At 44.8% G+C, this 14,003-nt stretch overlaps 1 protein-coding gene across 1 annotated transcript in view; it reads right to left on the bottom strand.

The window, feature by feature from the left end:
• The window catches only part of agbl5 (AGBL carboxypeptidase 5), a gene marked incomplete at its 3' end in the record, with an annotated part of 18,226 nt that extends 14,306 nt beyond the window's left edge, over positions 1-3,920 (bottom strand). The window contains exons 1-3 of the mRNA XM_084192620.1: positions 3,833-3,920; positions 195-371; positions 1-76 (exon numbers count right to left, since the gene is read on the bottom strand). The exon at positions 1-76 is cut by the window's left edge and continues 96 nt beyond it. Of these exons, the coding sequence (XP_084048746.1) occupies positions 1-76; positions 195-361 (243 nt within the window). The remainder of the gene's footprint in view (positions 77-194; positions 372-3,832) is intronic.
• Between the last annotated feature and the right edge of the window lie 10,083 nt (positions 3,921-14,003).

Raw genomic sequence — 14,003 nt, 5'->3', positions numbered from 1 at the left:
CTTGTTCATATTCATTACATTGACCTTCAGCAGCCGCCCCGGCACAGCACCACGCACACTGAAGTAGAACCACGACCTGCAACACACACACAGTGAGAGGCTGTACACTGCAGAGCCCAGAGGAGTGTGTTGCTTGGTTAGGCATATTGTTCTACCTGTCCAATCGTGTGTGTGTTTGTGAGTTGCTAGGTTACCTGTTTCCATTCTCGTGTTCTGTCCCGGCACAGTCAGGGCGCGTCCAGACATTAAACTCGTAGTCGGGGGCGTTGCTAAGGGTTGTGGAGTCGACCTTCTCCACGCGGGCCAGGTTTCCAGAGTCAAACATGGAGCAAAACACCACGCTGCCCACACGGACCTCCATCACACCCACCCTGTTGGAGATAAACACACCCACCCTGTTGGAGCAAAACACCACGCTGCCCACACAAACCTCCATGACCTAACCTCGGGGCCGGCTGGCACTCACACCCACCCTGTTGGAGATAAACACACCCACCCTGTTGGAGATAAACACACCCACCCTGTTGGAGATAAACACACCCACCCTGTTGGAGATAAACACACTCACACCCACCCTGTTGGAGATAAACACACTCACACCCACCCTGTTGGAGATAAACACACCCACCCTGTTGGAGATAAACACACTCACACCCACCCTGTTGGAGATAAACACACCCACCCTGTTGGAGATAAACACACTCACACCCACCCTGTTGGAGATAAACACACTCACACCCACCCTGTTGGAGATAAACACACCCACCCTGTTGGAGATAAACACACCCACCCTGTTGGAGATAAACACACCCACCCTGTTGGAGATAAACACACCCACCCTGTTGGAGATAAACACACTCACACCCACCCTGTTGGAGATAAACACACCCACCCTGTTGGAGATAAACACACCCACCCTGTTGGAGATAAACACACTCACACCCACCCTGTTGGAGATAAACACACCCACCCTGTTGGAGATAAACACACTCACACCCACCCTGTTGGAGATAAACACACCCACCCTGTTGGAGATAAACACACTCACACCCACCCTGTTGGAGATAAACACACTCACACCCACCCTGTTGGAGATAAACACACCCACCCTGTTGGAGATAAACACACCCACCCTGTTGGAGATAAACACACCCACCCTGTTGGAGATAAACACACCCACCCTGTTGGAGATAAACACACCCACCCTGTTGGAGATAAACACACTCACACCCACCCTGTTGGAGATAAACACACCCACCCTGTTGGAGATAAACACACCCACCCTGTTGGAGATAAACACACTCACACCCACCCTGTTGGAGATAAACACACCCACCCTGTTGGAGATAAACACACCCACCCTGTTGGAGATAAACACACCCACCCTGTTGGAGATAAACACACCCACCCTGTTGGAGATAAACACACTCACACCCACCCTGTTGGAGATAAACACACCCACCCTGTTGGAGATAAACACACCCACCCTGTTGGAGATAAACACACTCACACCCACCCTGTTGGAGATAAACACACTCACACCCACCCTGTTGGAGATAAACACACTCACACCCACCCTGTTGGAGATAAACACACTCACACCCACCCTGTTGGAGATAAACACACTCACACCCACCCTGTTGGAGATAAACACACTGACACCCACCCTGTTGGAGATAAACACACCCACCCTGTTGGAGATAAACACACTCACACCCACCCTGTTGGAGATAAACACACTCACACCCACCCTGTTGGAGGTAAACACACTCACACCCACCCTGTTGGAGATAAACACACTCACACCCACCCTGTTGGAGATAAACACACTCACACCCACCCTGTTGGAGATAAACACACCCACCCTGTTGGAGATAAACACACCCACCCTGTTGGAGGTAAACACACCCACCCTGTTGGAGGTAAACACACTCACACCCACCCTGTTGGAGATAAACACACTCACACCCACCCTGTTGGAGGTAAACACACTCACACCCACCCTGTTGGAGATAAACACACCCACCCTGTTGGAGATAAACACACCCACCCTGTTGGAGGTAAACACACCCACCCTGTTGGAGGTAAACACACTCACACCCACCCTGTTGGAGATAAACACACTCACACCCACCCTGTTGGAGGTAAACACACTCACACCCACCCTGTTGGAGATAAACACACCCACCCTGTTGGAGATAAACACACTCACACCCACCCTGTTGGAGATAAACACACTCACACCCACCCTGTTGGAGGTAAACACACTCACACCCACCCTGTTGGAGGTAAACACACTCACACCCACCCTGTTGGAGATAAACACACTCACACCCACCCTGTTGGAGATAAACACACTCACACCCACCCTGTTGGAGATAAACACACTCCCACCCACCCTGTTGGAGATAAACACACTGACACCCACCCTGTTGGAGATAAACACACTCACACCCACCCTGTTGGAGATAAACACACTCACACCCACCCTGTTGGAGATAAACACACTCACACCCACCCTGTTGGAGATAAACACACCCACCCTGTTGGAGATAAACACACTCACACTCACACCCACCCTGTTGGAGATAAACACACTCACACCCACACCCACCCTGTTGGAGATAAACACACTGACACCCACCCTGTTGGAGATAAACACACTGACACCCACCCTGTTGGAGATAAACACACTCACACCCACCCTGTTGGAGATAAACACACTCACACCCACCCTGTTGGAGATAAACACACTCACACCCACCCTGTTGGAGATAAACACACTCACACCCACCCTGTTGGAGATAAACACACCCACACCCACCCTGTTGGAGATAAACACACCCACCCTGTTGGAGATAAACACACCCACCCTGTTGGAGATAAACACACTGACACCCACCCTGTTGGAGATAAACACACTGACACCCACCCTGTTGGAGATAAACACACTGACACCCACCCTGTTGGAGATAAACACACCCACACCCACCCTGTTGGAGATAAACACACCCACACCCACCCTGTTGGAGATAAACACACTGACACCCACCCTGTTGGAGATAAACACACTCACACCCACCCTGTTGGAGATAAACACACCCACCCTGTTGGAGATAAACACACTCACACCCACACTGTTGGAGATAAACACACTGACACCCACCCTGTTGGAGATAAACACACTCACACCCACCCTGTTGGAGATAAACACACCCACCCTGTTGGAGATAAACACACTCACACCCACACTGTTGGAGATAAACACACTGACACCCACCCTGTTGGAGATAAACACACTCACACCCACCCTGTTGGAGATAAACACACTCACACTATCAACACCCACACGACCAACACACACACACAATCAACACAAAATCAACACACACACACACACAAAGGAGGAAGAAATACTGACAAATGTCTCCAGCACTGTCTTTCTGAATAAATACTACCAGAGCCTGTCTTTCTAGCTGTCTGGGCCTGGAGGCTAGCTGCAGGAGGCTGGTTGGTGCAGCAGCCTTCTATTGTTGCTGGCTGAATGGACAAAAAGCCTCGCTAGCAAAAGATTAGCGAGCCAGTGGTCTGACTTTGATATCAAATGACGTTCCTTGGATAAGTTAAACGAACGCTAACGTTACAACCTAACAAAATCTGTCAGCAAGGTGATGATATGATGCGCTAACGTCATGGGCTAGCTAAGTTAACGTACGCAGCTAGCAGCTAGCAGCTAGGTAACCAAATAAAACAACAGCCCGGGAATCTACAACTTCGTTACCACTCGACCGATTCAATCACAGTAGAAACAAGCATAGAAAGATCATCTTACTTATTTGTGAACGATGCTCATTTTTGTCGTTGGTGTCTTTCCCGATCACCAAACAGCTCTTTAAACCCAAACAAACCCACTTAGTAGCTGAGATATAACAACACGGTCGCTGATTGGCTCAGGCAGAGAGAGGAAGAGCACGTCAGAGCAAGGCGAACGCTGATTGGTTGTCTTGGCTGGAGATAAATATTAAACCTGAAAATGTATTCCAACCCTAATGGCGTCTTGTTGTAAGCATTAACTCCGCCATTGTTCGTTGAACCTATGATAAATGAATGAAGTATTTGTAGGGATTTTGGATAAACGCTGTAAATAAGGTCTGTGGTAAACATAGGCTTAGGAGATCTTATACGTTTTGTTCTATGAGATCATCTTAATCAGCTAATGTCACTTTTTGTCAATTTGGAAGAGTAATATAAAAAGCACATAAAGGCTTCAAAATTCATAAAGATCATGTTAACTGATTTATATTATCTTAAAGAACACAACATATAATATCTCCTAAACCTGTGTTAACCAACCCTGCGAACAGTTATGTTGCCTCATATTGTTATACACTATATATACAAAAGTATGTGGACACTCCTTCAAATTAGTGGATTCTGCTATTTCAGCCACACCCGTTGCTGACAAGTGTATAAAATCGAGCACACCGCCATGCAATCTCCATAGACAAACATTGGCAGTAGAATGGCCTTACTGAAGAGCTCAGTGACTTTCAACGTGGCACCGTCATAGGATGCCACCTTCCCAACAAGTCAGTTCGTCAAATTTCTGCCCTGCTAGAGCTGCCCCGGTCAACTGTAAGTGCTGTTATTGTGAAGTGGAAACGTCTAGGAGCAACAACCGCTCAGCAGGGAAGTGGTAGGCCAAACAATCTCACAGAACGGGACCGCAGAGTGCTGAAGCAGCACATAAAAATCGTTGGCCTCGGTTGCAACACTCACTATCGAGTTCCAAACTGCCTCTGGAAGCAACGTCAGCACAAGAGCTGTTCGTCAGGAGCTTCATGAAATGTGTTTCCATGGCCGAGCAGCCGAACACAAGCCTAAGATCACCATGTGCAATGCCAAGCGTCGGCTGGAGTGGTGTAAAGCTCGCCGCCATTGGACTCTGGAGCAGTGGAAACACGTTCTCTGGAGTGATTAATCACCCTTCACCATCTGGCAGTCCGATGGGCGAATCTGTGTTTGGCGGATGCCAGGAGAACACTACCTGCCCCAATGCATAGTGCCAACTGTAAAGTTTGGTGGAGGAGGAATAATTGACTGGGGCTGTTTTTCATGGTTCTGACTAGGTGTAACTGGTGCTGTACTGCACGGCTGTATCTCTGCGTTGTGTGTGATTGATTGGGACTATAGACGTGGACTTCGGAGATCAGGCTGTTTTAATGAATCAGAATTCTCTCTGCATCCAAAAGAAAAGACAAAACATTTGTAGAGCACAAATAGGTTCTGCCCACTGTAAACAGGTTCTGCCCACTGTAAATAGGTTCTGCCCGCTGTAAACAGGTTCTGCCCACTGTAAATAGGTTCTGCCCGTTGTAAACAGGTTCTGCCCACTGTAAATAGGTTCTGCCCGTTGTAAACAGGTTCTGCCCACTGTAAATAGGTTCTGCCCACTGTAAACTGTAAACAGGTGGTATGCTCTTCTCTCAGGTACGGTCAAGCAGGTGACAGCCTCTCGATACCTGCACTCTGCCCATCTTGTTTGGCGCTTGATGTGAGAGAAGTGTCACTGCACGCACCAGCATTGGCCCCGCCTTCAAACGGAGTTGTCTGGGGATGTACTGTTACTTGCTTTGAGGATACAGCGTTAGAGTGACACATGGTGGCCTTTCTGCGGTGTTCATGTTCATAGATTCTCTCCTGTACTTCACTCGCAGTCCATTTCTCAGCAGACTTGTATTGGAATACTGCTGCCAGTTTGGGGTCAGGGCAGGATGTTACAAACATCATGACGACATCTGAGTTGGAGCTGTCAATCTTCTTACCTTGTCTCTTAAGGCCCTCATCAGTGACATCTATGGCCTTGTTCAATTGAACCCAATACTCCATAACAGCCTCTCCGGGTACAGGCTTAGTATTGTTAAAAATCAGCTAAAGGCATGCATGAGTAGGCCAATTTGCTGAAATTCTGTTTCAGAATGTCAAATACAATCTCTGGCTTCTCTTTAGGATCAACAGTTGTCTCATTGCGTAAATGTATCTTTACCATGTCTCTTGCTTTGCCAGACAGTCGACTAATCATCTCATCCGATTGTTCCCCAACAGGACATCCCTTCCTCCTCAAGTATATTCTCATCAACTCCTCCCATTCATGAATGGAGCGTTAGTCTGCACCATCTCCTCTATATGTAGGAGGTTTCCTTCACGGCTGATCGCATGATGAACTTCATTTTACTGAGGTCTACATATCCTGCTGACTCGGAGTGATGATCACTTATCTTCTCTGTACTTACTGGTGGCTCATGAGTGGACCTGCCACTCTGCATTTCCTCCCAAATGGAGCTCCCTGTTTCCCGGGCTAGTTGAGTGACCAGCTCAGCTAAACCATCTACGGGGGGCATTTTGATTAACACTAGATGAAGGGCTTTCATCAGTATTTTTAGTGGAGCAAAACATGGGGGGAACCTACTGCACCTACACGCTTTACAGGGGCTTGATCAGGGTATGAGAAAAACCTCCCCCTCCCAGCAGTGCATTTGGGTTCATCATCACCGTTATAAGATGCCATGTCACTAAACCACTAATGTTATGTTAACATTTCTGTTGATGAACACACTTCTATATTAGTTAACCATAAACAGCACTCTCAATACATCATTTTGAGAGAAAAAAATAACAGGAGAGAATATAGACTGCAGATCCGCGTACCTCAATGATGTAAACAGTGTCTCTAGAGCAGCAGGACTGCGGTGATTGAGCTGACGTCGATCAACGATGAATCCGGTTCTAGAAGGCCCCAATGTAACCGGCGCTGTACTGCCCCGCTGTAGCTCTGCGCTGTGTGTGATTGGTTGGGACTATAGACGTGGACTTCGGAGATCAGGCTGTTTTAATGAATCAGAATTCTCTCTGCATCCAAAAGAAATGACAAAACATTTGTAGAGCACAAACATGTTCTGCCCACTGTCGCCTCTTTCTACAACACAGACGCACAACACAAAGGACTGGGATCAGTGGAGGAGCCTAGCCATCGTTCACACATCCAATACCTTAGCTAGCTAGTAACCACATGTTGAACTGAACTGGGATCAGTGGAGGAGCCTAGCCATCGTTCACACATACAATACCTTAGCTAGCTAGTAACCACATGTTGAACTGAACTGGGATCAGTGGAGGAGCCTAGCCATCGTTCACACATACAATACCTTAGCTAGCTAGTAACCACATGTTGAACTGAACTGGGATCAGTGGAGGAGCCAGACATCGTTCATACATACAATACCTTAGCTAGCTAGTAACCACATGTTGAATTCAGAATGTTAATATCATCCTAAAAAGTACAATTACAATTACATCTTAACAATACCATCCACTTATGAGTAAACTCTAAATATACAACATTATTCATGAACAAAACACTGTGTGTCATGACTGTCAAAGTCGCGTCAATTCAAATCTGGTATTAGGAACAAAAGAGGTCAACACGACTTCTAAGATATACTAGTTATTTTAATTAATGCAAAAACCTTCAATGGTAAATTTGATGTTTCGTATATACGGGCTCTCTGAGATACCTCGCAGGGCACCCCAGAGAACTAAAACATTGTTCCAGATTCAATACTCAAATACTCTGACAGAGGGAATTTCCCACTTCTCTGCTGGCCAATTAGAGTAAAGGACTGAGTGTGGTTTAAACTTTACTCAGCCAATCCGTTGATGCACCCCTGTTGCCAGCCTCTTCTGTTACCAGGCATACGTTCATCATAACAACCTGTCATAGTGAGAAGAGCCAGCTCCCTTAGACACCATTCCTATGTCCAAGGAAGGCTCACAGATCACAAAGAACCAGTATAGTCTAGCATTTGGAGACACAATCCTTATCTCATTTTACCCCCTAAAATAGCTCTTCACATCAATCACAGCTTGCCAGGTGTCACAGCCTACATTAGCCCAGTCAAGAATGCATTCTTTCTAAGTTAGTCATCCCATCTATTTAGGAGAATAATAAATCCCCAATATGACTTTGTGCTTAAAGGAATCTAACTTTTCTGAAGACGACAGAAAAGCCGTGCCTACCTCTCATAGTGAATCAAAATGATTTCAGCAGGAGCACTCAGGGCAAAACGTTAAGTACACACTCCTCTATTCCCATGATGCTCGCATGCGTAATAACACATCAACATGCTATATTCATATATGAACATGGTGAAATTCACAAAGTACTTTAACAACTGTTACATGGGCCCCTTAGTTCCAGTGAAGGGAAATCTTAACGCTACAGTATACAATACCATTCTGGTTGAATTACAATAAAATGTTGGTTTAATTATTTGAATTCCAGTTCATTCCATTTTTTTGTCAATGCACAGATTCTCTAGAGATTAATCCGATCAAGCCCGACCTGTGCGATGTAGTAGGGAGTTGGAGTTTCCAACAGGCCAATATTCAACATAGTTTAGCGCAGAAAACTTTAACTACAATGCCCATAATCCATTGCACGCCTACTTGTCAGAGACGAGTGAAGCGAGAATGTGTGACCGAGAGGGATAGACAGCAGTTGCTTCGCAAGGTATCTTAACCTGAAAATACATGATCTACAGTGCATTAGGAAAGTATTCAGACCCCTTCCCTTTTTCCACATTTTGTTACAGTCTTATTCTAAAATGGAATAAATAAATAAAAATCCTCATCAATCTACACACAATACCCCATAATAGCAAAGTGAAAACAAGTTTGTAGAAATGTTTGCCCATTTATTAAATATATAAAACAGAAATAGCTTATTTACATAAGTATTCAGACCTTTTGCTTTGAAACTCTAAGTGCAGTCAGGTGCATCCTGTTTCCAGTGATCATCCTTGATGTTTCTACAACTTGATTAAATGACTATGGCCTTATTTACTTTGAAGAACTACTAAAATAGTGATTTTGCCGACAGGCAGCAGCTCTATAGAGATGAGATGATGAGTTGGAATGAAATAATAAAGTCATCAAATCAAACAAATGTAATATACACAACAACTGAAATATTTTATTAAATTAAAGTAGTATGGATAAATTATGGTTAATAAGTGATAAGCAGTAATGACCCTGGGACTGAACACCTCCCTCTACAACTGGATCCTGGACTTCCTGACGGGCCGCCCCCAGGTGGTGAGGGTAGGCAACAACACATCCGCCAAGCTGATCCTCAACACGGGGTGCGTGCTCAGTCCCCTCCTGTACTCCCTGTTCACCCATGACTGCATGGCCAGGCACGACTCCAACACCATCATTAAGTTTGCAGACGACACGACGGTGGTAGGCATGATCACCGACAACGATGAGACAGTCTACATGTAGGAGGTCAGAGACCTGGCAGTGTGGTGCCAGGAGAACAACCTCTCCCTCAATGTCAGCAAGACAAAGGAGCTGATTGTGGACTACAGGAAACGGAGGGCCAACACACCCCCATTCCCATCGACGGGGCTGTAGTGGAGCGGGTCGAGAGCTTCAAGTTCCTCGGTGTCCACATCACTAAGCACCTATCATGGTCCAAACACACCAACACCCAACACAGTCGTGATGAATGCACGACAACGCCTCTTCCCCCTCAGGAGGCTGAAAAGATTTGGCATGGGCCCTCAGATCCTCAAAAAGTTCTACAACTGCACCATTGAGAGCATCTTGACTGGCTGCATCACTGGCTGGTATGACAACTGCAGCTAGATCACATGGAGATACAGAAGGTAGTGCAGACAGCCCAGTACATCACTGGAGCTCCCTGCCATCCAGGACCTCTATATCAGAGCTCCCTGCCATCCAGGACCTCTATATCAGAGCTCCCTGCCATCCAGGACCTCTATATCAGAGCTCCCTGCCATCCAGGACCTCTATACCAGAGCTCCCTGCCATCCAGGACCTCTATACCAGAGCTCCCTGCCATCCAGGACCTCTATACAAGAGCTCCCTGCCATCCAGGACCTCTATATCAGAGCTCCCTGCCATCCAGGACCTCTATATCAGAGCTCCCTGCCATCCAGGACCTCTATACCAGAGCTACCTGCCATCCAGGACCTCTATATCAGAGCCCCCTGCCATCCAGGACCTCTATATCAGAGCTCCCTGCCATCCAGGACCTCTATACCAGGCCATGTCAGATGAATACATTTGCAAACATTTCTAAAAACCTGTTTTCGCTTCATCATTATGGGGTATTGTGTGTAGATTGATGAGGAAACATTTTTATTTAATCCATTTTAGAATAAGGCTGTAAAGTAACAAAACTTGGAAAAAGTCAAGGGGTCTGAAAACTTTCAGAAAGCACCGCATATATTGCCTAAATTACCTCAACTACCTGGTACTCCTGCACATTGACTCAGTACTGGTACTCCTGCACATTGACTCAGTACTGGTACTCCTGCACATTGACTCAGTACTGGTACTCCTTGTAAATAGCCTCAGTACTACCTGGTACCCCTGCACTGTCACGAATTCCGCCGAGACTGCTCCTCCTCCTTGTTCGGGCAGGCTTCGGCGTTCGTCGTCCCCGGAGTACTAGCTGCTACCGTTTGATGTTATCTATGTTTGTTTGGTTTTGTCTGATTAGTGCACCTGTTCCATATCACGTATTGATTATGTCACCTATAAGTTTCCTTTGGTTTTGTTTGTAGTTGTGTGTTGTTGTCCTCCTGTCCGTTGGTGATTTGTATTTGCTCGTGTATTTAGTGTATTGACGCACTGTTTGCGTAATCACTTGTATTTTGTGTATTGACGCACAGTATGCGTAATCGCTCGCCTCCGTTGTGTTGAGGCCCGTTATTTTTGTATTGTCGTGTTTTGACAAGTAAAGTCTGTTGGACTAAGCTTCTGTGTCCTGCGCCTGACTCCAACACCACATCCACATCAGCTCGTGACATGCACATTGACTGAGTACTGGTACTCCTTGTAAATAGCCTCATTACTACCTGGTATCCCTGCACATTGACTCAGTACTGGTACTCCTTGTAAATAGCCTCATTACTACCTGGTATCCCTGCACATTGACTCAGTACTGGTACTCCTGCATATTGTGCAGGGGTACCAGGTAGTAATGAGGCTATTTACAAGGAGTACCAGTACTGAGTCAATGTGCAGGGATACCAGGTAGTAATGAGGGGTGGGGGTGGGGGGGCAGTGCAAATAGTCCGGGTAGCCATGATTAGCTGTTCAGGAGTCTTATGGCTTGGGGGTAGAAGCTGTTGAGAAGCCTTTTGGACCTAGACTTGGCGCTCCGGTACCGCTTGCCGTGCGGGAGCAGAGAGAACAGTCTATGACTAGGGTGGCTGGAGTCTTTGACATTAATAAGGGATTATAGCTTTCACCTGGATTCACCTTGTCAGTCTTTCATGGAAATAGCATGTGTTCTTAATGTGTTGTACACTCAGTGTATATACTGTATTCTAGTCAAGGCTCATTCTATTTAACTACTGCTGTATACTGTCAATACACACCATCATATCCATACTGTATATACTTATATTCCGGATTCTGACATTGCTCGTTCTGATATTTCTTATTTCCTTAATTTTTTGGATTTGTGCGTGTTGTATTGTTAGGTATTACTGCACTGTTGGAGCTAGAAACATAAGCATTTCGCTGAACCTGCAAAAAATGTGTTTAATACAATTTGATTTACATTGTGTTACATTGTACTGGGGCTGTGCTAAGCAACATGTAGATCCAAAACACTTTAAAAGTGTCCCGAAAAATGTGGCGTACCTGTGTTATGCATACCATTCAGTGTATCTATCTGATTGGAACTGTTCTTCCTTACTATAAAGACAACTATAACGACCCTAACCCTATAAAGACAACTATAACGACCCTAACCCTATAAAGACAACTATAACGACCCTAACCCTATAAAGACAACTATAACGACCCTAACCCTATAAAGACAACTATAACGACCCTAACCCTAAAAAGACAACTATAACGACCCTAACCCTATAAAGACAACTATAACGACCCTAACCCTATAAAGACAACTATAACGACCCTAACCCTATAAAGACAACTATAACGACCCTAACCCTATAAAGACAACTATAACGACCCTAACCCTAAAAAGACAACTATAACGACCCTAACCCTATAAAGACAACTATAACGACCCTAACCCTATAAAGACAACTATAACGACCCTAACCCTATAAAGACAACTATAACGACCCTAACCCTAACCCTAAAAAGACAACTATAACGACCCTAACCCTAAAAAGACAACTATAACGACCCTAACCCTATAAAGACAACTATAACGACCCTAACCCTATAAAGACAACTATAACGACCCTAACCCTAAAAAGACAACTATAACGACCCTAACCCTATAAAGACAACTATAACGACCCTAACCCTATAAAGACAACTATAACGACCCTAACCCTATAAAGACAACTATAACGACCCTAACCCTATAAAGACAACTATAACGACCCTAACCCTATAAAGACAACTATAACGACCCTAACCCTATAAAGACAACTATAACGACCCTAACCCTATAAAGACAACTATAACGACCCTAACCCTATAAAGACAACTATAACGACCCTAACCCTATAAAGACAACTATAACGACCCTAACCCTATAAAGACAACTATAACGACCCTAACCCTATAAAGACAACTATAACGACCCTAACCCTATAAAGACAACTATAACGACCCTAACCCTATAAAGACAACTATAACGACCCTAACCCTAAAAAGACAACTATAACGACCCTAACCCTAAAAAGACAACTATAACGACCCTAACCCTATAAAGACAACTATAACGACCCTAACCCTATAAAGACAACTATAACGACCCTAACCCTATAAAGACAACTATAACGACCCTAACCCTAACCCTAAAAAGACAACTATAACGACCCTAACCCTAAAAAGACAACTATAACGACCCTAACCCTATAAAGACAACTATAACGACCCTAACCCTATAAAGACAACTATAACGACCCTAACCCTAAAAAGACAACTATAACGACCCTAACCCTATAAAGACAACTATAACGACCCTAACCCTAAAAGACAACTATAACGACCCTAACCCTATAAAGACAACTATAACGACCCTAACCCTATAAAGACAACTATAACGACCCTAACCCTAAAAAGACAACTATAACGACCCTAACCCTATAAAGACAACTATAACGACCCTAACCCCTATAAAGACAACTATAACGACCCTAACCCTATAAAGACAACTATAACGACCCTAACCCTATAAAGACAACTATAACGACCCTAACCCTATAAAGACAACTATAACGACCCTAACCCTAACCCTAAAAAGACAACTATAACGACCCTAACCCTAAAAAGACAACTATAACGACCCTAACCCTATAAAGACAACTATAACGACCCTAACCCTATAAAGACAACTATAACGACCCTAACCCTAAAAAGACAACTATAACGACCCTAACCCTATAAAGACAACTATAACGACCCTAACCCTATAAAGACAACTATAACGACCCTAACCCTATAAAGACAACTATAACGACCCTAACCCTATAAAGACAACTATAACGACCCTAACCCTATAAAGACAACTATAACGACCCTAACCCTATAAAGACAACTATAACGACCCTAACCCTATAAAGACAACTATAACGACCCTAACCCTATAAAGACAACTATAACGACCCTAACCCTATAAAGACAACTATAACGACCCTAACCCTATAAAGACAACTATAACGACCCTAACCCTATAAAGACAACTATAACGACCCTAACCCTATAAAGACAACTATAACGACCCCTAACCCTATAAAGACAACTATAACGACCCTAACCCTATAAAGACAACTATAACGACCCTAACCCTATAAAGACAACTATAACGACCCTAACCCTATAAAGACAACTATAACGACCTAACCCTAACCCTAAAAAGACAACTATAACGACCCTAACCCTAAAAAGACAACTATAACGACCCTAACCCTATAAAGACA

Source organism: Coregonus lavaretus (assembly GCF_964263955.1).
Source record: "Coregonus lavaretus genome assembly, contig: HAP1_SCAFFOLD_5854, whole genome shotgun sequence".
Classification (NCBI taxonomy): domain Eukaryota; kingdom Metazoa; phylum Chordata; class Actinopteri; order Salmoniformes; family Salmonidae; genus Coregonus; species Coregonus lavaretus.
Note: the sequence above shows the minus strand (reverse complement) of the source record. Positions and strands in the feature narration are given on the sequence as shown.